This window comes from Aptenodytes patagonicus, chromosome 1 (genome assembly GCF_965638725.1).
Source record: "Aptenodytes patagonicus chromosome 1, bAptPat1.pri.cur, whole genome shotgun sequence".
Classification (NCBI taxonomy): Eukaryota; Metazoa; Chordata; class Aves; order Sphenisciformes; family Spheniscidae; genus Aptenodytes; species Aptenodytes patagonicus.
This window is the reverse complement of record NC_134949.1, coordinates 210,503,704-210,531,481: the sequence shown is the minus strand read 5'-3', so window position 1 is coordinate 210,531,481 and position 27,778 is coordinate 210,503,704. Positions and strand designations below refer to the sequence as shown.

At 41.0% G+C, this 27,778-nt stretch overlaps 1 protein-coding gene across 5 annotated transcripts in view; it reads left to right on the top strand.

Annotated features, from left to right (window-relative positions):
* GRIA4 (glutamate ionotropic receptor AMPA type subunit 4) overlaps positions 1-27,778 on the top strand; it is a 258,437-nt gene that overhangs the window by 214,112 nt on the left and 16,547 nt on the right. For 3 of the 5 annotated variants that reach the window (XM_076328209.1, XM_076328211.1, XM_076328214.1), the window contains exon 13: positions 74-321. In XM_076328209.1, coding sequence (XP_076184324.1) covers positions 74-321 — 248 coding nt within the window. Of the gene's footprint in view, positions 1-73; positions 322-26,300; positions 26,416-27,778 lie in introns of all 5 variants that reach the window. The other 2 variants (XM_076328210.1, XM_076328212.1) reach the window with 1 other exon arrangement.

Sequence of the window (27,778 nt, the reverse complement as noted above, 5' to 3'; positions counted from 1 at the left end):
CTTTATTTTGAACAGTGCCATTCTGAAATGTTGCAACATTCTTTTGTTCTAACTTCTTTTTAATTTTCTCCAGAGATCAAAAATAGCAGTGTATGAAAAGATGTGGACCTACATGAAATCAGCAGAGCCATCAGTGTTCACTAGGACTACTGCAGAGGGAGTAGCTCGTGTCCGCAAATCCAAGGGCAAGTTTGCCTTCCTGCTGGAGTCCACCATGAATGAATACATTGAGCAACGAAAGCCGTGCGACACCATGAAAGTGGGAGGAAATCTGGATTCGAAAGGCTATGGCGTAGCCACACCGAAGGGTTCTCCATTAAGGTGGGTGGAATAGTATAACAATATAAAATGTGTTGTTATAGTATTCCACCTTCCCTGATGTCCCTGATATAGCTCTTTTTGTTTTGTGTGTGAACATGGTATGTTATTTTTCTTTTCTTCCATTTCATATTTTTTTGATCAACAAAGGTAACCATTTCTAATTGCAATATGGATTTAGCAGCTATAGTTGGCATATCTTTCAAGGCCATATAAAAACCAAACTGGTTGAACACTAGCTACTTGAAGTCAGCCTCAATAGAGTTAACATCAGCTATTCTATTTCATCAGCTTTTTTCACCAAATTCAACCCTTTGTAGCAGTATTATGCCTACATTATCTGCATCAGTATCTGCATCAATATTATGCCTACATTTTATGTTTTGTTTATTGATCTTGGCTGCTAATTTCTGAATAAGAAGCTGCTCGTAACATCTTTTTTCAAATGTCATCACTTAGAGGCAATTAGTCCTTCATTAAAGCAACTTCATTAACGTACTTTTATTAAAGCACCTTCTTATTTAGAAAAAAAAGAAGTTTGTGTTTCTAGCATTATGCATTTCAGTACTGCCTTCAAACTCACCAGTATTTTCTTTATCATGGTATCAGACACATTCAGTCAAGTAGGAGAGTTTTTGATTCACAGGCAGAACGCCATTTGCTTTTCATTCAAATTGTCAGGGAAACAGAAGTGAAGGTACTAGTTCTGTGTTAAAATTGGCAGTATTTACCATTGTGTTGTATTTAATGTTTAAGGCAAACAAAACTTGCCTTTTTCCTCTGGTAGACTTGCCAATTTTCTTCAAAGCAAAAGAGCAACTAGTGGATGGAGGGAGTGTGGCCTGTGGCGTCTTACAGTCATAGGGTGCATGTGAGTGGGGGAGAGGGAATGGCCCGCGGAGCAACCAGCACCCCACTTCTCAAATTTCACCCACGTGCTCATGATAAGGGGTTACAACAGGCTCTGACGAAATAGATTCACCAAGGAGACGAAGTGGGTTGAAGGGAGGAATTGCAAGTGCAGATGGAGCCATAGTTCTGTGCAGGAAGTAACTAAGAAGGTACCTGTCTACATCCGTGACCACAGGGGAGACATCATTACCACTATGCAGATAACTAGACTCACTCTTAACTCACTAATTTAACCTGCACATAATACCGCAAACCTCAATAGCCTTAACTGTATTACACCAATGGGAATAGGAGTATCATCAGAATCATTTCCATCTGCAGCAAGAGAAGATTTGTATGTGCAAGGGAAAATCAGGCCAGCTATTTCAGTGATTGAATATGAATTTTTGGTCCTCTCAGTACCTCTCAGATTTAAAAACTGTCACCTTCACCGCTGAATAAAGTGGTAAGAGAACATAAGGAGGTGAGAGAGGGAAAATGACGACAATAAAAGTATTAATTGTAAACAAAAACATGTCCAAAACTCATGGGGTTGTTAAAGGTAGAAGGCAGCAGATAACAGGAGAGGCTGATCTATTATCTGGGTATATTTTCAAAGCACTTATTTTTTATTTTATATTTCTAATAGTGTGCTATCTCCTTCTCAGTGTTTCAGACAACCTAGAAATGGTAGGCAGCACTGCATTTAGTGGAGCTGCTTTCCCGTAGTAAGGAAATGCCCATTGCTGACAGTCATGCTTTACTGTGCCAAACTCAGGGCAAACTTTTTAGGAATCACTTTAGCTGCTGTCATATATATCCTAGCAATGGGCTGTTTGCTCTAAGCATGCTTTATGGTGCTCTTTAGTGCCTCTTACTCTTTTCTGCAGAGTATCCAACACCAACAGCAAGAGACAGCCTGTTATAATGAGCACTAGTAGCCAGTGGAAGTTGGTTCATGTCAAATTTGGGCTTATTTCAGGTTTGTTCAGTTGGCTAGATAAAAATATCTAGGAGTAATGGGGCCGAGACATAAAGCAGTTAGACTTAGAAGGAAGAGGGCCTGGCAAGTAAGACAGTTTAATGAGAACAGAGAGGAAGAGCACAACCTTGATTGTAAGGACCAAGTGTGAAATCCTGGTTCCATCCCAGCCAAAGACCAAGCTCCCATATGTTTCAGTGAGGCCACAGTTTGGCCTAACTGGGGTCAGCAACTATCATTAAGGTGATTTGAACAACAGCATTTAGTTTTTCATATCCTACCTTCAAACATTTTTCAAAAAGGGGAATACAGGGAATCCTACCCAGCCTGAAAATCGGACCAAATCTTCTTTCAAGCTGTCTCGACTGGCTGTCAATGTCCATGCCTTTCCCGAGCCTTTCTTTCCCATGTGCTAAGCTGCTTGTTCTCCTGCTGCACCCCATTCCCTCTCCAGCCCCAGTGACAAACTTCAGGCAACACATCTGTGCTACTTACCTATTAAAAACATTAAGCAACACACTTAATGATCTGGACAAAAATAAAGAACAAGCAACACCTCACATTCGTACCACCTCTTCCATATATGTCTATAGACAGTAGTGCTTACTGAAGAGGGGAAAAGCTTCCTACCCCTGTGCTTTTGAACAGAAAAGACTCAGCTATAAATTTTAACTGCATGCTTCGGTATTTTCTGAATTGTTTGAAGTTGTAGAATATGCTGGTTTTGCTATTTTAACTGCATCCCATGTGGTAGTGTTTCTGTTACTGATTAGATGACTTATGTAACTACTGCCTGCACAGATAATTGCAAATATTGAACATGCAGTTTGAAATCCATGAAGGCCAGACTAGCTAAGCTCATTACATAAATTAGTCAAAAAACATAATTTGCTATGGGAGTTGTAAATTCTATCTTTTATTTAATAATCATAATTTCCTATTTGAGTTATGTGTAGACCACAAATTACTTGATGTAGTTCACAAATAATTGCAAGGAGCATATAAATGTTAAACAGTCACACTCTATTCTTGGTCTGTTCAGGACTAAGGAAAAATATCAGTTTTTTCAAATGAATTATTCATAGCAAATTATTCACTAAACTCTTTGAACACCTATTTCACTAGAGATATTTTAGTCTTAATTCTCCTCCTACTTACAATGATTATAAATCAGGAGTTTTTTCACTGAAAATGTAGTAACAGCTGGATAAAATTGATGTGAGTGTATGGAGAACCAGACCATATATTTTCACATATCTAACACTGACAGAAAGTGAGGTAATCTAAATCAGATTTCTTCCTGTAGCATAGGACTAGCAATGGTTCCCTGCCATCACATCACCAGGCTCATGTTCATTACAGAGCACATACCCGTCACTTCACTCATGCAGATGAAATCCACCTGTCAGAGCGATCCAGGGACTGATCTCTCTGTTGCTCATGACTCTACACATGAGCAGGGTAGTGGATTTTAATTTGAAACTCTTCCTTATTGGGTTCCATGCTACACTCCTGCAGTGTTCAACCAGTACCTATTGGCTAATTGGAATGATTTGTTCTCAGTGCTGGTGCAGTATTAGGATTCATGCATATCACTGGATGGAAGAGAATGGGAAATGCCTGATGTGTGTTTCTTTTATGCCCACTGGGCAGTACCACATTACACATCATGTGTGTCTCCTTCCTTCCTTCCTTTTCAGTGATACTCATTTCTATATAATGTTGTAAAAGATTGACATATTTGAGAAGGAACGTGGAATTGAGGGCAAAGGCTCTCATCGCAACAAAGATTGAGTTTCTCTCATGGCACTACCCAGCTGTCCTTACTGTTTCCTCCTCCTACCACGGTAGGTATCCTTCCAAAACTACTGTGTAGTAATCAGTGTGAATTAATGAGTTTTTTTCTTCAAAGGTGGTGTTTTCAAAGGTGGTTAAGAGAGTGCTGCTTTTCTGCTTAGCGAGACCAGCCTTTGTAAATGTGTTGTTGTTAGAAGACGTTCTTGTGGCCAGATCTGGCCATTGTGGATCACCCCTGGCTCGTCTGCCTTGCCACTTGCAGTAATCTGCATTTCTAGAGGGCAACACCTGGAGATCTTGTACTATGCAAATCCTATGCCTTGCATGCCTCTGCTTTTCTGTTTTAGATATGTAGGCATCGTAAACAAGTTTGAATAGTGATGAACATGAAAGAGTTCTCCACTCTAAGAGGTAATGAAAAAGGAAGTAGGGGCAATTTTGTCTTAAAGGTACACTAGAAGCTTTTTCTACTTTTTGTGCCTTGAAGCTGTTTGATTCAAAGGTGAATGACAGGTTGAGCTAAAAAATGAGGAGTTGTCATCATTGTTTCTGGGGCTGTTTTAAGTAAGGACATTTGGCTGTCCTGTCCTGCAGCTGACAGTATGCAGCATGGATGAGTGAAACCTGCTCAGATCATGAGTGTCTGGTGAGACACTTTGCGTCCAGCCAGATGAGAGTGGCAGCATTAGATCTAGCCAAATAATAAAAAACTGTTGTGAATAGATGTATTGATGTATTTTAGAGGCTGGTGATGGCTGTTCACCAACCTGATGAAATCCAGAGCTATAATAAGTTCCCACTATTGCAATTACGGCTAATGTTTATAGATACAAATCTGGGAGTCTATATTTCATTATTCAAGTCTCTATTCTTTTTATGTAGTAAAGGAGCAATTCCAGTTTGACTTTAGGAGGAATTGTTTATGATCTGGGGAGGAAGGAAAAAAGGTCCACATGGTGATACCTGCTCGTTCTTTGCAGTGTGACAGCTGGTGACGTGAACTGACTCTTTACACCAGCTAAGGGCCAGTTCTTTATCTATTCTTTGCTATGTTTGTATTATCCTGAGGTGGGGAATGTGGGAAATGCATCAGTGAAGCAGGTGATGTGGATGTAATTTTCTGATCATTCTAGCAACTTGTGTGAAGTGCAGAGTACAACATGAGTGAAGCTATGGATTTTAGTTTCCATCCCTTGCAAGGGAGGAGTGCCCTGGAGAGTGCTTGAAGTGCAAAAGGCATCCCAACAGTGCCCTGTCAACATCTTATGGATTCTCCTGTTTTGTATGTGTGCAATATCTGAAAGAGATTTACCCCAGAAGTGAGGGATCTATGGTGGAGGGAACTTTTTCTTGATGAAGCCTGTGAGTTTATGTAAATAAGGTGAAGATCTGTTATGAAGGGAGTCTTTCTGTGCATGGGCTTTATAAACTACCATCTTGATCTCAGTGACTTCAGCTAGAACTTGTTTTCCCAAGGTAAATCTCTAAACTTGCCATTTTTTTCATTGCTTCATTTCAATGTGGTACTACAGCTGACAATTTTACCTTTACTTTTCAAGGATATATCCAGTATGGTCCCTTAGTTAGAAATGTAGTGTTGAAGGAAAACTTATCTTGGTAATGCATGCACGTTAGTTGAAAATATTGGCAGACCTTACATAGGATGGTATATTCCCTATTCTTTTTTTTTTTTTTTATGTGTTTTTCATTGACCTGAAACAAGTTTGGGAAAATAAGGGTAAATCTGATAGTATAAATTCTTCCGTTGGGACCATTAAACCTTTTATCAAGTTCTGTCCTTGATGTTTTTGGAGACCAGAGAATAAGGAGCTTATTGTGGAAGGAATTCCCAGATCATCATTCACTGTCAAAGCCGTTTATTGTGAACTTAATACATTATGCTGAGATATACCCCAGTTCTCTTTTTTCCCTGGTTTTGTAGATCAGTGAATTGACAATTAACACCAAGCTCTGTGGGAAAAGAATCATAGTCATTAGACAGTAGTCATCTATAAGGGTAGAATTTTTTTTTCCACCAAAATTTCTTGCATTCTCTGGTTTCTTATGATCTCTATAAAATTGGATATATGTGTACAAAAAAGGGCTATGATATTCACAGATTCCCTCTGAGTAAGAGGAAAACTAGGAAAGAATGTTTGAACTGACCACCCAAATTACTTACAGAGTCAAAATTTTTTACTATAGAGGAGTTCTTTCACTAGTGTTTTTCAAAGGTTTTGTACTGTAGAAATCCATGAATCTTCACAAAAATAGAATTTTCCCATGAGTGAAGCTTCCTTGCGCAAGTTATGTTGTATCATTAAGTAAGTATTTCCCTGGACCACTCTTCGGTGTACACAATATTGTTCAGTTTTCAGAGGACTTCGTAGACTTATTTATTTTTTAACCAATACCGTTGATGTAGCTATTCTAGCATGTGGTCCTTCTATGTATCTGGGCTGCACTGTCTGCTCAATGGTGTGTTGCTGTTTCTAGAAAGGTACGGAAATAGGCAAAGGTAATGTACACTTGGGTCACCACGGTGAGGTCTATGCCCTACCTGCTTTTGAGCATTGTTCTGGCAATTCAGAGAAGAATGGGTATTTCCTCTGCTGGCTAGCTGTCCTCCAGCTGGCAACACTGGCATCCAAAGACCTCCCCAGATCATTCTGAAGACAAGCAACCTTCACAGTGAGGAGAAATGCAGAGGAAGCAGGTTCGATTTTTTTTCACGTTTCTCTTGTCCTGCCAGAATGGCTGGTCTTGCCCATAATCAGTGTGTTATCCATAAAGGCAATGATTTCGGCAAAGCACTGAAGGAGCTAGAAACTGGTGTTATTTATGTTTGATGTAGAGAAGATATAGAGACAACTGGTGAGTAATGGAGGTTTGAGGATAAAAATGAGTGAAGTGAATTTACTGAGTTTGACCTCTATTCTTTTAAAGCAAGGGGCAGTGGAGAAAACAAAAATCCCTGCATAGTTACGGGGTGGTCTGTTGATATTTACAAGAACAAGATTTTAGTCAGGAGTTTCACTTACCAAGATTTTACAAGGTCATTTCTTTCTGTGATACAGAATGATTTGAAAACTAGAATGTTATCTATAACATTTTATGCATATTGTAAACATTTTCCTGTTTGACTGATGGTGTAGATCATATTGTATGACTTTGCATAATACTCTTCTCTTCACTTTAGGCATAACAAGGCTTGAATTACCACCCCATTACCCATTCAGTGTCAGAGCTTATAGCCTGGATATTTCTTAAGCAGGTCAGATCCTTCAGAGCTTGTTGGGTTTTCTGTCAACTAAAAATAACATTTACTAGGTAAAAAGGCAGAGAGTGGGACACTGCTTAGCGAGGAATGTAAAAGTCAGGGGTCAAAAGAAGATCAGTGAAGGGAGAGCCTGGCAATGAATGTTAGCAAGTTGTTCTTTCACCTGAGCCTGGGAGGCATACTTAGTTTCGGTTACATGGATGATTTCTGTCTAAAAACAGAATATGTGTTTTAAAACTAAAAATAAAGCCTTGAGAACAGAGATCAGAATTCCAGCTTGCTCTGTTCCCCAGTGATGCCTATTGGATTAATTTTACAATTTTTAATCAAGATAAGGGTCTTCCCCATACAAAAAGAGTGCAATAAAAAAGAGGGAAGTTTGATGATGGCTAATGAGCTCCGTTGCAAGATGTATGAGCAAATGTATTTAAGCAAAATCTGCTACTTGGAGGAGTTTTGTCCTTTCTTGCAATTTTTACATATAGAGGCACAAAATTGTAATAATCCTGACTTAAGTCACCAAATTGCAGTGAAGAGCATTGTTATTGAGAGAGTTTCTGGTATTTGTATCTTTAGAAGAAAACAACTCATTAGTGTCCATGATGCTGCACTCACTGACTTTTCTCTATCCTGGGAAAAAAAAAAAAAATCAGTATATCTTTCAAGTACTTCAAAGAGCCATCTCTGATCTACCTTGTTCCACAGAGCCTATTTCTTCATTGCCGCTTACAGGAAGTTTTCACCATCAGACTTCAGGGGGGGATTCATAATTGAACAAAGCTCTCTGTGGTCTGGAGGAGAGAGTAAAAGTCACAGGAATTTGTTCTGTTGCCACTTCTGTTTTCCTACACTACAAATGACATTAGAAGCCGCTGATGGAAGGCAAAGCTCTTCCAAGAAGCCCAGCTCCCATTTTGGTTGCACAATCACATTCTGGTACCTCTCTGCTCATATCATCCTGCTCCTTACTCCAGGGAAGGTCCCAGGATTTTAGTGCCAACGGTTGTGAAACAAGGTGCTTCTGAGCCCGAGTGAAAGGACAGAGAGTGGAAACAGCAATTGCCTATAAAGGTATTTTTTTATCTAAACATTGTGATGGCGATAGGTATTTTTTAATTAGCAGTATGATCAGTATAAAAGTGAAACTACCATTCTGTCTCTTCAGCTTTAGCATTGACTTAACAGCACGATCGGGCTTTTTTTTCTCTTTATTTTCCTTTTTTACAAGATATTTATGCAAGAGCTTTGTCCTTCTGAAATTTAGTGATTACTAAAGGTGAAATTTCTGTGCTGTTGTGTAGAAGCATTGTTTGGACAAGTTTTATAACAGGCTTGTTTTCTACAATCAGAAAAAAATCAAGGCATCAAAAAAACTCACAGTTCTTTTTCTGTTTTTCTGCTTCAGAAATATTTGAATGCAAACAGAGCAGGAGCTTCACGATATCAAATCTGTCCAAACGAAATATGTCAGGCTGTTCAATTCTCTGTCAGGTAAAAAGGGGCATATTTTTAAGTATAACCAATGAACTTCCCTAGAACTATCGGTGAAGACCAGAATCTCTCAGAAATACTGATACCATTGCTGTGCACACGTCTTCCTGACTTTCTGGAAGTTTGCCAAGGTTTGATAAGCATTAATCCCCAGAGGTGCCAGCGGGATACAAAAGGGTTATCATTGCTTCCAATCTATAGATCCTCTGAGGAACAAACTCTGCTTCTTGGCAGTTCAGAAATAAATTTCTGCTGCCCTTTCCCCTGCCATTTCCCCAATCCCTCATAAAGCAGCTCAGCAGAGGGCAAGATGCAGCCCATTATATTTTAACAATGCAGCTCGTTATTATTTCTCTCTTTTCTTTTCATTACAACTGTTTAGCTGTCAATTCCCAGGAAACAGCCAGACTTCAGAATATGTATTCATTAAGTGCACAATCCAGCTACCTTTTGAAGTTGATGGTACAGTTCCCACCAAGTAAAAGGCCTATCCCACTAAGATAATAATTGTCCAGGTAAATTGTAGGTAGACTAAAGCAAGGGAGCAGGCCACTGAAAGGCATCTCAGCAGCTTGTAACAATACCTCTCTGTGGAACTGACATTTGGGGAACAAATAACACCTGAAAAACAGTTTGCGATTAATCTGTGTGGTAGTTGCAAAACTGCCCACTTCCAATTGACAGTAAGTACTAGATGGACTCCCACAAAACACAAAATGGCCATTTAGTCTTTATGCAGCCTTGGGTCTTGTGAGAAATCCCAAACCAAAAGTAGGAAAAAAAGTTTATTTTCTTTCTTGTGGAGTTTCTTTGAGCTGAGAACAGTATCAGACCAGCACACCATGGAACAGAGTAGGCATTATGGAGGGAATGAACATCCCAGAATGAAAGGTGAAAATGTTGCCAATGAAAAAAAGCACAAAACAAGATTCAGGAGGCCTGGGACTGACACCCAGCTCCAGCTCCCTGGGCAGTTTTAATATATCTTCTAAGCTACTGTGTATCTTGGCATGACATCTCTAAAATGCGGCTATTACCCCACATCAGCAAGATGTTCCCAAGGTGCTCAGGATCCAGATAAAAATGGCCATATGTGCATCTTGCTGAAGAACACAAGTTTAAACGATTGTGTGATAAAAAGGTGACTTGTGGTTGATCAGTAGTTATTTCTCTGATCTGGTCTACCTTGTGTGTGGTAGGAAGTAGGGTCAAAACTACTGCTCTTTTTCTCAACTACCTCTAGATACTCTTTTCTCAAGTCTTTCTGTATTTTTATAGCTAGAAGCCTTACTCCCATTTTCTGCCGTCCTTCCTCTGCTTCCATTTAAGTCACTAATTAAGTCACTTAATTCCATTCCAATTAAGTCATTAAGAGTTTAAATCAAAGCTGAAGAAGGATTTAGCTCCTATTTAACCATATCTTTTAGCAAATCACATGATGCTGAACAATGCTGTATGCTCTTTTGTTGAGTGAGACTCTCTTTTAACAGCTTTTGGCAGGATTGGCAGTTTTCTGTAGTCAAAGTTTAACTACAATTTTCCCTGCACTTTTTTAAAGCCAAAAGTGAACTGGATGAAAGTGGTCCAAGCCTGACCTGATAGAGACCTATTTTATTGTTACACTTCAGTTATTTCTTTCTACTCTAAAAGAACACATGAAAAGAATAACCTGCCTCCAGGACCCAGAGAAGACAGAGCTTTTTTTTTATTCCTCCCCACCACGTGGGCAGGAATAGCATCTGTGCGCAGGAAGGTCCCTTGCATCTTCCGTTACTAGCAGCAGGGACAACCGAGGCCTGCAGGTGAGAGCAGCCCCAACATCTGGCAGCCCATCTGTTACCTCCAGAATAGGCTTCCTGTATACATAATTACACATTAGGCTCATTCCGATCTATTGCTTATATGGTTCCATCTAGTGCAGCCAAAGTTTGCAACTGTGTTTGTCCTAAGAGAGGCTTTTACATTTAGAGTGAGACCTTTGGCTTCACTGGTATGGATGTAGGCACCTGATTTTGCACACAGCAGTATGGACATTCTTTTTATAGCATTTTACGCTGTGTCATTTGTGTGGTTCAGATCTATTTTGGATCTTAAAATTCTGAGTTTACAGAAAAACTCATCGGACCTGGTTGGACATCTGTGAGTTATTTCCTACAGAATATGTCAACTTTTTCTAGATAAGTCAAATCACCCAAATTTCAGGTGCCCGAATGCAAACATTACAAGGCAATTTTTCAGATTTTTACGTTTTCAACAAATATTTTTAATTTGAAGATTTCCACAAAAGCTTTTTACTGGTTGCAACACAAAACAGTAAGAGCTAGGATGTAGGCTGATGCTCATTTCTTTATTGGTTTTAATTAAAAAGATGATGTCCTTCTGTGTGCAAAGCTGTGGGACCAGCCTACATTCAGATGCTCTGCACTTTTTAAGATCCATCACCTCAGGTTTTAATCAGTATATGTTACTATATTAATTATATTCTAACTTTACCTGCTAATGATTTTTTTCCTTTAAATCCACATGAACACTTGACAATTAGTTCTGGTTGTGCAGAGTTTAAGTAATGCAAACTCAGGCTATGAAAGTGCAGCTGAAAGTGAACAGAAAGTCATCACAGTTTCTTGAGGATTTAGGAATTGTTCCTATCACAGTTAAATAAGCAGGCTGTTACTTTTGGCATCTCTTGATAGCAGGCAATTATCCAAGGCAGTTCCAATTAGAGTGCTTTTAGTTCATCCAATTTGTAGGCCACAAGAGAAGATATTGTGGCATCAAATAAAATAATTGCAAACATTCAGACCACATCTAGAATATTGCATCCTTTTTTGGCCTCCTAATTCAAGGAAAACATCAATAAATTGAAGCAATTTCAGTGGAAGGTGATCAAGCTGGAGCTGGATCTGGAGCACCTGCCCTGTGAGGAGAGGCTGAGGGAGCTGGGCTTGTTCAGCCTGGAGCAGAGATGGCTTTGGGGGGGACCTAACAGCAGCCCCCAGTGCCTATGGGAAGGTCTTCGAGGAGGTGAAGCCAGGCTCTTCACAGCAGTGCAGGACGGGAAGGTAAGAGAAAAGGGGCATAAACTGAAACAGGAGAAGTTCAGACTGGTTGTAAGGAGGAACTTTTTCCCCTGACTGCCTGAGGACAGTCTGACAGTGTCAGACACTGACAGTGTCAGACACTGACAGTGTCAGTGTCAACTCACTGGTTGCCTGGAGAGGTTCTGCAGTCTCCATCCTTGGAGGTTTTCAAACCGTGACTGCATGAAGCCCTGAGCAGCTTGTTTGACGTCAGAGCTGACCCTTGTGTGAGCAGGAGGCTGCACCAGACACCTTCTGAGATGCCTTCCAAACTGCACTATGCTGTGATCATTTTGACAGTTATGGATGTGAAAGGGACATCTTCAGCCAACACGTTCAATCTCCTGGAACTACAAGAGTATTTGGAAAGTTGTAAGAGCTTACAGAGAGGGATGTTTAAGTTTTCTGCGTAGTAGAAGGTCTTCTCCCCAACTTGTACAAAAGCTGCTCTTGACCAGTAGGCTTTAGTTATGATTTCTATGAATCAGAAGTCAATCAGATTGTTCTTGTCTAAATCCCATTTTCATGCTGGAAAAGCAAAAGAGAGTGAAAGTATCTGTATTCAGTGGAATAAGTGGCAGTGCTTTGTATCTGTGCTTTGCCAGGGCAAAGGGAGCCTTAACTTCCCAAGCAGCCTTATATAGCTGCTGAGTGACTGACAGCATGGACCTTTGTGGAACCCCTAAGAGTGAGGTCAAAAGGTGGAAGAGTTTTTTGTTACAGGAGTCAGACCACTCAGGTTGGCTGTCTCTCACTTTTGGCAGGGTGTGCAGAAAAATTAGGAGTATCTCATGGTTAAAGACTGAGTTGAGGGAATGTGCACAGAAGTTTAAGCTTAGTCTGTCTCTAGGAAGCTATTTCCATTGGGAGGCCAGAAGGATAAATTCTCTATGAACACTTGCCTGAAAAGGCCCAAAGATTTCTGGGCGGCAATGAAGTGTGGTTGTGTCGTGGTTTAATCTCAGTCGGCAACTAAGCACCACACAGCCGCTCGCTCACTCCCCCCGACCCGGTGGGATGGGGAGAGAATTGGAAGAGCACAAGTGAGAAAAAGTCGTGGGTTGAGATAAAAACAGTTTAATAATTGAAATAAAATAATAATTATAATAATAATAATATGATAATAATAATAATAATACACAAAACAAGTGATGCACAATGCAGTTGCTCACCACCCACCGACCGATGCCCAGCCAGGCCCCGAGCAGCGGCCCCCCCAGCCAGCTTTCCCCAGTTTATGTACTGAGCATGACGTCACATGGTATGGAATGTCCCTTTGGCCAGTTTGGCTGTGCCCCCTCCCAGCTTCTTGTGCCCCTCCAGCCTTCTCAGTCGGTAGAGCATGGGAAGCTGAAAAGTCCTTGACTAGTGTAAGCATTACCTAGCAACAACTAAAACATTGGTGTGTTATCAACATTGTTCTCATCCTAAATCCAAAACACTGTACCAGCTACTAGGAAGGAAATTAACTCTATCCCTACCGAAACCAGGACAGGTTGACTGAGCACAAGGCTGGAAGTCATGTTGTACTGATGAGCTTAATTATGATCCTGCCCCAATTTCCTGGAAGTCTTGGAGGAGGTCAGTTCACCTTCTGGCTTCAGTTTCACCTTTGCAAATTAAGGGTAATGACAGTTGCCCATCAACCTCAGATGGATAGTGAAGATTAATAGCGTAGTGTTTATTGTGCTGTGAATATTTAAAGTCCATTCCTACTTCAGATGTTTGTATGATTATTTCAAATTCATGGAGATGCGTGCCTCAGAACAAACCCCACGGTAGATTTCTCAGTGTCTTTGATCAAAGAAACTGTTTTGGAGACAAAACAATAGGGAAAATGTAACTTCAATTAATGGTTTCTTAAACAGTCTACGGTCTATGACCACATGTTGTTCTGTCTTCCCTTTAGAACGCAATAGCAGAAATCTCCATCACCAATGGACCCTACTCCCTCCAGCCTATTTTATTAAAAGTAGCATGTGGGCATGTGTTCAGGACAACAGCAATTACATTAGTTCGATCTCCATATCCACTGCAGAGATCTGTTAGTAATTTCCATACCTTGTTTTCTCTATAGCCTGGCTGCTTGTGTTTGAAACATTGCAAGTATGAGTAGTACTGTATTGAAGTGACTGTGCCTGGTCTGACTGGTGTGAGTGCTGGTGTATTTGCATTTGCTGCTGTGTACATGGCTGTACCAATGGTGGCAACATTATATAGCTGGTTGCCAGAGGGATTGGAATGCCCTTGTCTGATAATTTCACCTGATCTTGGACTGATGTTCAGCTGGCTTCAGGGCAATTTAATTATCAGCACACTGGCTATTGGACCGACCATCTCATCTGGTTGCTGGCACCATTTATGTTTGTCTCAGCCTATCAGATCTTCCTCATTAACTTCTGCGATAATATTCAGACAGAAAGTCCTAGGAACTCTTCCAGCTAATCCCCATTTTGGCTGCTGACCAAATAAGGCTTTATATGACACAACTGTAATTGCTTCATTTGTATGGTATTGATCTGCCATTAGGCAAAACACAAGCCAGCATTTCACTAAGGCTCAAGTTAGGCAGTATTATTTATTGTTTGCATTGCAGTTGCAGCTAGAATTTCTGCCTGGGGAGTGGGCCCCCTGTTTTTTCTCTTAGTCTCTGCTTCTAATTAAAATAATGAACTTCAAAGTGCTTGCATTATAATTAGACCAAAGCTTAAGAAACTATCTCTTAGCGGGGATCTTTCCGTTTATTGCCTTCCTTCTAATACTTCTTTATGAAAAACGACAGTATGGAGTCACAAAGAAGCATGTATAGTTACAGAAATCTCTCATACCTCTTCTCAGTCTAAGTTTAGATCTGATAAGAGCGTATCAGCTGTGTAGATCTTAGGAATTAGTGGTCTGTTTCTGGCAAGAGTAAAAATCAAGCATCCATGCTGATTTCTCAGTGTTATCGATGGCTTTTGACATAGTGGCCACGTTACTTTAATACCTTTGTGCACACTGATGTCAGTGAATGAATTCCCTCAGAAGCAAAGTGCAGTTTTGCCCTATAGCTCTCCCATGTGGAATTGCTTTCCTCACTAGGAAAAAATTAATGGATGAGCAGACTGCTTGTATTACAGCACTTTCAGTACCGTACAGTATGCTGATGGTATTTGACTTTGCAGTCATTTCATGCTTCATTCTCATTAAGGTGAGACTGGGACTTGGTGGCTGAAAAGTCTAACCAGACAGGCAAAAGATTGGTGCTCACTGGAAACAGCACCTAAAACAGTGGGTTTAGTTTTTAAAATAAAAATATAGAAATTCAGTTGAATCTGGCTGCTCCTCAAATTCCTGAGAATAGTAATAGCAGTAAGTTCATTTTTCTTCCAGTTACAGCTGCTGAGAAGATGGCAGGAGGTTTTTTTTCTCACTGTGGCTCTTTCCACAGATACCTATGTCTCTGTCACCCTGAGAGTGGTTAAACGCAACTCATTTTGTATGACTCCTCTCTGAGGACATCTCAGAAACATTAGCTAGGACAGAGGACTTCTATCACCTTTTATGGAGCATCTTAAGCTGACGGTGAGGTAGTTCGTGAAAAAGGTGTGCACAGATGCTCAGCTGAGCATCTTTACTTGTAGAAGTCACTCCATTGTGACTCCTGATGGTTTTTTTACCATTTCTTAATCTTAAACTGACATCTTAAACTAATCAGTTGCTGTTATCAGGTCTTGCTGCTTGCAAGGAAGAAAATGCAGCAACATATCATAAGGAGTAGAATAACAGGAGAAGACCATGTCAAATATAGTTCCTCTTATCCATCTTACCATTATATGTTCATAAAGGGGGAGATTCAGCCTGGCGTAAATGAAAAATTGGAGAAGTCTGACAGTGCAATCTCTTCAAACATTGCCAAATTTGAACCAGTCTCCAAAAATGCTAGATATGTTCAATACTGCATTAAGAAAGATCTTGCGTTTATTATATTAGCTGCCCTGCTACCCACTGAATAGAACATACATTTATATAGCACATTGAGACATGGGGCTGGTTAGGAACCAGAAAACCTATTTTTTGCAGTGAGTCCAACAGGATATTTTGCTTTCCATGATTTGTCAGCGAGAGTCCTGACTGTTTTTGGAGGTCACAGTAACATTTCTTCTGGGGATAGGTGATTCAGCCTAGGGCTGGGTCTTCCTGTGGATGAAAGCTGTGAAATGCTCAGTCCAAGGCACAATATTTCTGCCACTGCTGGGACATGCTGAATGGAGTGAAAAATTAGAAGCTGCTAAAACAGCTGCCACTTGCTTTGTGCTGGAAGATTTTGATGTAGTAAAATCTTCCTCTGTGTAGGGTGGCCAGAGTCTGCAATCTTAATAGGCTGTCTAGTAATCCATCAGTCATATCAAATGGATTGAGATGGACATAAAGAAGGAACAACTCTCTAAGTTTAAGGTACCACACTCTATTTCTATTCAATAAGCACTGAATTGCATCCAAAAGAGATACGTTTTTCCTAGTCTCATTCTGGATGAAAATAGTCACTCCATGGCATACAGAAGCATAAACTTAAAATGTCTTACAAATATGGCTAAGATATTATGTAAAAGAAAATTTAAATCTACTGGCCAACATCAGTAATGATGAATAATGTTTTCAATCCTGTTAAAATCAAGTCATCCATTTGAAAAACAAATAGAACATTTGCGCAGACAGTAAACTGCAGTGTTTGGCTTTTTCTTGTGGATGGAGTGGCATAAGGAGTCTCAACGACATGTGCCTGGATAACATAACATAATGTCACTTAGAAAGACCTGCACTAATGCAGTCTAGGTAGGAGAGGAGAGGGACAGCATGAGACCTGGTAGAGCTTCACTGCTGTGGCCCCCACAACAAGCCATAACTCCCTGTCTTTCAGCAGCACTAATCCAACACTGATGGAACCTCTGCCTGGCACTGAACCACGTCCTGTGCCCCGCCACGAAACCCCTACCTGTCCGTGCCAACACTACCATTTTTTCTCAGCTGGGGGCCCCTAAATTTAGGAGTTACTGGAGAGGCAGGTGAAACAGCATCCAAACACCCTGCTGTGACAAAAGTCACAAAAGTCGAGATCGGCTTCACCTAAGGTGCAAAAAGGCAAAAGGCTTTCTGCCAGCCATGCCAGAGGTCAATGTTACCCTGTCTGAAAGCATTAAGTATTTTGGGGGCATGTATTTAAAAAATGCTCATTTTACACATTTCAAATTTTAAAATATTATTGTAAGTGCTTTCAGCAATATCAAATGTATAAAAATGGTAAAGAGCTCACGATTCCTAATGTTTCTGAGGTGAGAGAGAGTTTCGAGGCAGTTGGCAGTGGGCTAAGCTTATCCTCAGAGCAATTCCTGCAATGTGGAGCGGTGTTACACCGGTGCTCAGACACTTTTGAAAAATCCCGCTCAAGCCTTTAAAACATGTATTTTGAGTTGCAGGTGTTGGACTGCAACAGCCTATTCGCATAATCCTGCTTATGCTGCAACCAGCAAGAAAAATTGTACTTTGAAAAGTGGTACTGCTCAATGAGAACAGGATTAGGTAGTCGTTAGCGAAAATTAAAATAGCTCAGAGTTGAGAGAAACTGGTGTTTCTGCTTCTACTAAAGACTGTATACTGAACCAATATGAACAGTTACTCTAGGGACAACTTTATGTGTTTTTTATTTACAGCAAAACTTTATATAAAGCAGAGAAACAAGTGGAGTTGCCTTCCCAGGTCAACTGCTGTTGTTTTTACACAAGCAAAATATATATTTAATTGCTTGTGCCAAGAAGTATTTGCATACTGTAATTGGAATATCTTGCTGCAAAACAGCTTTCAATTTATATAAATATTTTAAACTACAGTCATCAGACCTCTAGCTGGTGTAAATTGTCAGAACTTCTTTGAATTCAAAGTAGCTATGGCGATTTTTAGCAGCAGTGGGTCTCCCATTAATTGGAACTCCTGCTGATCCTCAAGGTGTCAGTTTGGCTCATATTTGTTTACAAAGCTCAGTTCAAGTAGCTAAGCTACATACTTAGGATATACATAGAAGCTGTAAATACTCAGTGCCCCTGGAAATTAACCATCTTATTTGGATGGCTAAATGAAGAGCATTATACTTATTTTAATTAGCCACAATCGAAAAGTATTTGAGCGCTGCTTTGAATTTCCCATCTCTAAACAAAGAATAACAATACATACACACTTTTGTAAAGATACTTTATTCTTAGTGCTTGTAGAATATTTTGAGATGTTGTTCTGGAAGAGGTGTTTTAAATGCAATTGGATAGGGGATTTTTAAATAACATTTATAAATGGTTTTAGCTTCGAATGCAGCACACAACCTGCCCGTAGCTTTTTTGCAAGACTTTCGGCTTTCTGCAGACCAGTCAGTTCCTCAGGGGTACATGGGTTTTGCAAGGTGGAATTCAAGAGGCATCCGCTGTCCTTGTGGATCCTCAGCTGGGCCTGGGCACTCAACTGAGATGGCTGGTCACGTCCTTTCTGTGATAAGCATGTATATAGCAATGGAAGAGTTTAGGAGGAAAGCCTGAGAAACCCATTGCAGAAGAGCTAATATTGTTGTGAAGACTCACAACTTGAATACTAGTAGTTCTTTATTTAATACAAATGCTGGGCAAGCTATCAGAGCAAGTCCCAAGGACTCCATTTTGTTTGAACTATCAGCTACATGTGAAAATGTCTTGATATGTGCTGTGCTTCAGTATTTGAACACAATTTTTTCATACAAATAGCATTACAACATGCAAACCTTTATAAATACCAGTACAAAAATTATTCCTATAAATTTTTGAATGTGTTTAAAAAAACATGATTTCAAAGTTGGCCCTTCGTCATTGTCGTGGTTTAACCTCAGTCGGCAACTGAGCACCACACAGCCGCTCGCTCACTCCCCCCCCGCCCCCGGTGGGATGGGGGAGAGAATTGGAAGAGCACAAGTGAGAAAAACTTGTGGGTTGAGATAAAAACAGTTTAATAATTGAAATAAAATGATAATAACAATAATATGATAATAATAATAATACACAAAGCAAGTGATGCACAGTAAATTGCTCACCACCCGCCGACCGATGCCCAGCCAGGCCCCGAGCAGCGGCCCCCCCAGCCAGCTTTCCCCAGTTTATGTACTGAGCATGACGTCACATGGTATGGAATGTCCCTTTGGCCAGTTTGGCTGTGCCCCCTCCCAGCTTCTTGTGCCCCTCCAGCCTTCTCAGTCGGTAGAGCATGGGAAGCTGAAAAGTCCTTGACTAGTGTAAGCATTACCTAGCAACAACTAAAACATCGGTGCGTTATCAACTTTGTTCTCATGCTAAATCCAAAACACAGCACTGTACCAGCTACTAGGAAGGAAATTAACTCTATCCCTGCCGAAACCAGGACAGTCATTAAAATTTAGGTTGTTTTTCTTGTAAAAATGCTCTTGCATTAGCGCTCTCTTTTAATATTTACATTATTGATCGTTCAAGCCTTCTGAGTACAGAATGATATAAGCTTTGGCTACATCTTCCTTACTAACCGAGTGCTTGTTTCACTCCTAATTTATTAAACATATTCAGCCAGTGCCATGCAGCTTTACACTTAATTTCTCCTGATGAATTGTCAAACACCCTTAAACTGCGCTGCATTTGTGTCGTGTTACAATCTGCCATCAGCACTTTTCAAAATATGGTTAAAATAAACAGCTCAGAAGCTGGGTAGTTTTTAATTTTTTGCTTGGTAAGGTTGCATTTTAATTTTTCCCATTTAAAATCATTTGAACCGATGATATGAACAAGCTGTAAAAATGCACCCGCTTGTGTTTCACTAAATACGTCTGAGACAGATCCTTAGCTGCATCCAGGGAGCACTAGGTTGTGCAGCGAGGGGAGGCTCTCAGGCAGCTGTGGCCTCCTCTTCCCAAGCCACCTGGGCTGGATACAGATTAGATCATGAGAGAATAACTGCAATTCACGTTACTGAAATAAGGTCACTGAACTCGGCTTCACTGGGCTCTCCCTCTGCCTTGTCCCAAGGGAGGATACCCTCCAGCCTGCGCCAGGAGCACCGAGGGGCTTGTCTGGGAAATGGCTGTGTCAGCAGGTAGCTGCAGGAAGAGACGTCCAAAGTGCAAGAAAGAAAATGAGCTTTGAATTGCTTGAGATGCATCATCAATTGCCAACACGTCACTGGCTGTGACATTGTGATCTTGGGAAAGCTTGTTCCTTCAGTGAACTCCTTCTCCAGGTGCACCACTGCATCCATGGCTTCACTTCCCATTGTGCAGTAGTTTACTGATCCCCACTTCATTCCAGGCACTACTTATATAGCATTATGTATACAACAAACTTACATGACTAAGTAGTCATGGATTTTACTGGAATAAAAAGCAAATCCCTGTATTTTGCCAGTTGGTCCATACCTCACATATGGCCATGGTGCCATGGCCATGGTGCTTTGATCATTTAACATTCAGGTACCCTTGGTTTGAAGTTTGCTGTACGTTCAGAGAACCTAAGGTTAAACAGAGGTGGCATCCCTCCGCTTGATGTGACTTCTAAGTGACTGAGTGATTTCTGAGGCTTTCAAAGCCCTGTGAGAAGGATTTGTGAAAAGCCTTTTAGAGGGTTGGGGTCTCTGCTTCTGCCTCAGTAACTGCAGTGGTGGCACCAGCGGTTCTCAGATGATACACTGTGCAATATGGCTGTAGTTTAAACAAAGCTGCCTCTGTGTATATAGAGTCTCATTAGTGAGTCATGTTATTTTTGCACATCCTGCTCGTTCATTATTTCAAGTGAACAACATCCCCAACGCTAAACAGTGAAACAACAGTGCCGCTGTCTGTAAAGATAATGGCAGAACTTCACCAAGAATCTGCTCAGGGTTCAGGGAAATATTTTGCTATCTAACGTGCCAGTTACACAGAATTTATGAGCCTAAGTTCAGGAAAGGGATTCAGGAAAATGTCAAACCTGTTTAAATAGCTAAAACATTTAAGTTTTCCTGGCAGAACTCTACTGGTTGCCTAAAAGATTGTTATTAAATGCTCCCAGCAGAGATCCTGCCTTTGTTGCAATGATTACTTAGGGACCTGTATGTGCCTTTAGGCCATTTAGTATTCAAAACCAGGTATTTTGGGACCTAACTTCATGGAGGGGGTCTCCTTTGCCATGTGTGCTCAGGCCAAGGCTGACTCCTCTGAATTGCATTCACGAATGGTGCTGAGTGGTGCTGATGGGTGGCGGTTTCCATCCATCCTATGAACCACTGTGTATCCAGGGATTTGGGGAGCTGAAAGACTTAGACAAAAAGCAGCCGTGGCTGAGACTGTTCAAGTCTAATCAGGCTGGAGAGAGCCTTTTCTACCTACTGCATGTATTCATGCTTTGGGCATTAGGCTATTGAAAACAGGCTTGATTTTACCATGCAGGATGCATTTCATGTTTTAGTTTCTGGTTTCTTAGAGATACTGTGTTGCTGTGCTGAAATAGGTGCTTAAAGGGGTGCATTAGACAGAATTTGGTGTCCCCTCCCGTGCTGTTCCTCTATGGCTGTCTCAGACTTCCAGCAGTGCTTGTGATGTTGGCTGCTGTGGTCCCTAACCTGGGCCTCTGTCTCATTCCCTCATGGTGCAGGGACCTTTGTGTGCCTCTATCAGCCTTGGAAATGCCCCTCCTGCGGTTCAGCATGTAATTGCTAGGTACCACGGTGTTGTATGCCATAGCGTTCAGGTCATTTGTTGAATGCCTGCCTCACTGCTTCGTACCAACTGAAGTCCAGCGGATGGGTCGTCTGTTAACCATTGCTGTGACCCAAACTCACTGGAAGTCAAAGCAGGCCTCTCTGCCAGCTTCCCTGGGCTTTGGGATAGCACCCTACTGTGATTCTTTTGGGTGGCAGATGAGTTATCCCTGTCTGGAGTCATAGATGTTATTTTGCAAATGACTGGGTAGTTGCACTGTCATCTGTCTGTGCCGTTTTATCTTTTGCTAACGCTGAAAGGCATATCTGCAGTTGGCACAAGTAGGCTCTTTAAAAAGAAGTGACACTGATTAACATTTTAAGCTGCTTATTACTATTTATTTATGGGGAGATGGAAAGTGATTTTTAAATGAGTGAGAATGATTTAATTCTCATCAAGTTGTTCATACTGTAATTCTATAGGCAGCTTAAAAAAAGCTGTGATCCATTCATTGAAATCAGTGTCTGTGCACTCAAGTAATTGTGAAGTGAGGTATCACTGTAACACAAGGGCTGCAGTTTTGGCTGAACTGGCTTGACTATCGCATACAAGGACTCTTTTCTTCTGAGTAATAGAAAAGGCAGGATTGTGCAGTGACAGCAAGGATTAAGAGTCAAATATTAAAGCACTTGCCTGCTTTCTACTATTAAACCCTTACTCTTGCAAAGATTTCAATTCCTTTATTGAGGAATACATTGTTCTTCACTGGGAGTTTTGACTAAGTGTGGTATTGAGGGTACAGTCCTATTTTTTAATGATGAAAGAACAGTTTCTGCCATGGATACTCAAGTTTCAAAATGCTTTCCTCTGTGGCAGAATGAAGCACTGTCTGGGATGAGTATGAGTGATCTAGCCTGGCTCTGAGGTCTCAGGTCTATAATTTTCAATGTAATCACCATTGCACCTATCAGGATCTCAGTTATAACATTTCTGTGGGAGATACAGCAGTGTTGAGCAAAGGGTTCTCTGTGTTTTGCTGACTAGAAGGAAATTATTTATTTCCACATGTTGAGGTGGACCTGGATAACAAAGCAACAGAGAAAGCAGTGTGAAACTAACCTGGTTTTATATGGCCTACTAGACATGAGAGGACAATAATGTGCTACATTTATAAACAATACAGTTTAATTTCAGAGCAATGATTGCAGCTTAAATCCACATTTACTTCTTCATCCTTTTTATTTCCATTTCTCTATTGTGCTGTGAAACTGTCTATGGATATGGCTAATAACCGAGCTAAATAACCCTCTCATGAATGGGTTTCATTTATTTATTTATTACTCTAGGATTACTATCAACCAGCTGCAGGTTCTCTAAATTACTGTGGGAAAATTTTCCTTGATAATCTTTAATGCTTTGAAAGATAATTTCAAACATTTGGCAAGAGAGAAAGCTCTTTCCCTTCAACATAGAAATTAAACATGAAAACTTACATTAGTTGTTTAAAAAATGGCCTAGTTGTTTTTTATTCATCTTAGAATATCCAGATAAAAGGTCTAAGAAGACATAAACTTGAAAAGCTTGAAAGAAAAGTTGTAAGTTATCAGGTAGCATCTTCACCCAAGATAGATAAGATAAAGATTGAAAAAAAGCTTTCTAAGGATTTTAGCATAAGGACTTTGTCTAATTCAATGGGTTTTAGTGTTCATACTTGAGAGACTACAGCTTAGAGGAAATAGTATGAAGATGCTTTTACGGATAGACTGATTGATAGGGCTTCCCATCTGCTTTAAAATAAGACTGTGCTTAAGTGGCTTGTTGAATTGAGAATTAGTGATATTCCTTGAGATACATTTCATTTTTCATAGGACTGATCACTCCTGCCCGCATCTGTAGCACTGTCAAAGCAGCTGTTTATGTTACTGCTATCCAGTGTGACAACTAGACAAAGCAGCATTAAATTAGACCTTGGTTTGGTTCCTTTTGAAGGGAGGGGGTTTAACATTGACTTCATAGACAGCAGGCTCAAGCTATGTATCTAAGCCATTTTCAGAATAAGTAATGTTGCTCAGCATCAAAGCAATAGTGTTTCTAGGATTATCTTTCATCTATGACTCAGTGCCGATGTCCTTACAAACATAAAATTTACATTTAGTGTACTGGAAATTTGGCTGTAAAGTGGCAAGGCTGGCCACACAGTTACCTTTCTGAATGAGGCAAAGAGGCCAAAAGCATAAGCTTTGTAACTAAAAGCTGAGCAGGAAAAAATCTGTAGAAAATATGACTGGTTCAAAAGCAATTGCTTCCAAGAACAAAAGGGACAAATGAACAATTTCATTCCTATTTTGTGATTTCTCCTCTCCCTCTGGAGTGTGAACCATAATTAGAGCACTTAGGCAAAATCACATTTGTCAGCCTGGCTGCTAAATTCCCCTTAAAGTTTTATCCACAAAGAGCAGTCTGTTATCACTCCCACTACAGCCTACAGTTCTCATTTTCACTTTCAGGGACAGACAAGCAGTTACTTTATCTGTATTGAAAATCTCATATAAATGTAACTACAGTGAAGCTAGATAAAGTCAGATCTACACACAAGCAGTTTCCAAACTTCATGACCAGCCAGCAAAACCTCCTTCGGTTCCAGCAGGAGCTATATGAAAAGCTGTTACCAGACAGTGAAGGTTTGTCCTAAAGCTGACATTCGTCCCACAAACAGGGTCAATGTTGTAAGGAGTGCTCCATAAGCTGTGAAATACCGTTGTCTGTACCTGTTTGCCAGGAACGTATCTCTCCTAATGAATGAGAAAAAAATTTCCATTCTAAGATCAGAAGGGATCCCCAGGGACCAGAGACCAGCCGCCTCTAGAGAGGGTGAATCACAAGCCCCAGTGGCTTGTGGTGCCATAAGATCTGATGGAGCCCTGCCATCTTCTTCCTTCAGGATCTCTCTTCCCCAACCCTTCTCCGCGTGCTTTGAAGGTGTTGCATCCTCTCATAATTGAAGAGGGGAAGATGCCATTGACAGACATAGCTCTTGCCAAATCCCACTCAGCCCTGACAGACAGATCTTGACAGCATTAAACAAATTCAGAGAGAGAGAAGCTCCATCTTTCTCAACTGCATATTGTCCCTGAAGAGCAGTAGTTAAGCTACTGGCACCTCACAGATACTTCTCTCTCTTTGGAGATGAATGGTGCTTCAAGGATATGATGCTACTGCTCCACATGCCTCTGCACATCTGCTAGCAAGCCTGGGCAGACACCCACCAGAATCAGTGTACATGTCTGAAAGGCATGGATGCACTGGGGACCTCTGAACGTGAAAAGAGGAAGAGAAAAGTTTATTATTATGAATAAATATTGATGTAGTTGTGTACCATTAGGATATGTGACTGTTGAGGCTCTTAGTAATAAAGATAGGAAGTCATACACTTAAACAAGTACAAAGGTTCCTCAGGAGGTGATGAAGGCTGCATAAATGCCTTGGCAGATTAGTTATCAACTGATTTTAAAATGTCATATAGTGGTGACTGTAGTTCCTATCATAAATCCAGGTGCCTTACATTTGGGTTTGTATGGAAGCAGCGATTCTCTGCTTTAGCCTTCGTGTCAGCAACCCACCTCTGCCTGCACAGATCCAAAGTCTCTCTAAGGTACTTCTCTCACCCGAAAAAAGAGCACTAAACATGAGATAGAGGACACCGGGCATCATGGAGCCCTTTCAGTCTGTTGTGCCTATGCCACCGTGCTGCTAGTAATGCAGGATTCATCTTTCATCCAGTGGTAGCATAACATGTATAAACCCTCCAGGGAAAAGTCCTCTGGACGTCCCGACTAACTGATGGTATCTCAGCACCCGGCAAATGGGCTGGGTTTGGTCTTCCCAGCGCTTGAGCTTCTGCTTGGCTGCACTGTCCCCAGGTTTCCCCAGAGAGGATGCCCTCCACCTCCGCCTTTCTCCCCCACACCACAGGTGCCCTTTGGACTGGGAGACAGGGTGCTCTCCCAGGATAGCAGGGCAGTCCCTGGAGTCATGGCACTAAGCTAGACCCCAGGTCTTGCTTTTTAGCTAAGCTTCTGCTGTGCAAAGGGAGCAGGACTCTAGACCCTGCATCCCAAATGTACGGATGTGCCTACAACAGGTGATGAAGCTTCAGACAGGCAGGACTCCCGGCACCTCTTTGTGCATTGTTTTCTATTGACTGGCTCTAGACAGCATTGTAGTTGGCGTGCAAGCTGTTAGCGCTCCTCTTCAGCTCTACCTCACACTGCCTGTTTCTGGAGCCTTAGCCCATGGCTTGTGTGGGATCACTCTCACATGTCAAAACTGTATGTGACACAGTGACTGGCAGCGTCTAGCATAGGCTGTCTGGATCTTGCCTCTTTAGTATATGGGAATACATTTTCCCATCTGCTTGAAAAATCATCCTGGGCCCACACTAAACATATTCTAAATATGGATTCAAATAAATCTGTGTAAATCGTTTATAATTCCAGGCAGAGTTTTATCATCATTTTGCAACAATAGTTATGGTTGGTTGATAGAATTTTCTTGTTAAAATCCAAGCCATTCTGAAAATCATTTCTACACTGGAAACACATTTTTCACATTTGAAAATAACCACAATTATTTGTGCTGCCAAGGCCTTTGAAGTATGGAAATGAGAGGTTTATTTAGTGTGTGGATCAAGCTTATAAACAGCTTAAGTCCTCATTCCTTCTAACATCTTAACAGCTGTGCAGTTTCTTACAAAATATGTTTTATCGTTTCAAGAAATGCTGTTAACCTCGCAGTTTTAAAACTGAATGAACAAGGCCTCTTGGACAAATTGAAAAACAAATGGTGGTACGACAAAGGAGAATGTGGCAGCGGGGGAGGTGACTCCAAGGTTAGCCTCAATGTCACCAAAAGCGGGTAAACAGTATGAAAAGTAATTGGTGCATCTGCTGGGGTTTTACCTGCGACAAAACAGCTTCACCAGTAGCACAGCACTGCTGGTGCCTGCAGTTGAAATCTAGGTGTATGCAATTACTGTCAAAGCAAAAATATTTGCATTTGCTTAACGCCCCAAGGGCAACTCGTAAACAGTCTCTGCTGTGAGATCTATCACCAGTTTTCAGAAACCTGCATCTTCTGGAATCATGATGAGCCTTTTCCAAGCTTGCTCTTGTGAACAAGCAATTTGAAACCTTCAGGAGCAAATACCAGCTCTGACTTTTTTTCTCCTATATGGTACTACCCAAAATATTTTTCAGTGACAGTAGAGGAAAAGGTTGAAAATCAGTGTGACTGCCTCCTAGCAGTAATCTAATGCATGGTCCAGGCACAGGGATGCACTATTGACAGAGACAATACTGGTACAAATTACAACTTTCACATGAGTATCCAAACTAGGAGGACAAATTTCAGCTAAAATATCTTCACGCTGACATTTCCTGATATCTTACCAGCAAACTGAAATCCATGGTGGTTCCCTAGGCAGAATTTACCAGAATTTATGAGACAGGAATTTTAGGCTGAATTTTAGGCTGAGGTGATGACAGCTTCTTATTTTTCCTGCATTTCCATATCTTCCATATGGCCGGTGCCACTACTTCCTTGCCTACTCACAGCTTCCTTTCGGGAAGCTGCCTTGTGCTGAAAAGAAGCAAAGATGTGGAAGTGGAAGATGGTGAAGTGCGGGAGGATGAAGATATTAAAAATACCCCTTCCGTGGCAGGCAGCATGTAATAATATTTATGTGCTTGTGTGTGAACAATATATAAGAGAATGCTGCACAGGTAACTGTGCAGGCACAGAGCTAGTCAGATATAGATGATTAAATTTGGCTGATTTGTCATACACAGTTTATGTAGCTTTCTTTACAGTTGCCTACATATATATATTTTCTTACTATTTTCTCTCCTTCTTTAGTCCTCCTGCTCTTTCATGCTGTGTCCTGGCCTCAGGGACCATCCCTTGGGCTGTTCCGCACTCACCCAGAACTGGTCTCCTAATCCTCTTCACTTTGCCTTTGATCCTGCTGCTCTACCTATTTTCCCCCCACCGCTCTGCTCGCCAGCAGTCACAGTTTCAAAAATGGTCTCTATTTTCTCTTCCAAAGTGCTTAGGCGTATTAGACCTGATAGCACTTACCTGCAAGTGGAGCAGACACCAACTTCTTGTGAGAAAGTTGACAAGTGAACCATAAATCTCCCATGTTGCTACTATTATATGCTCCACCCAAGCCTGAACTTTTGCATTACTGGGGG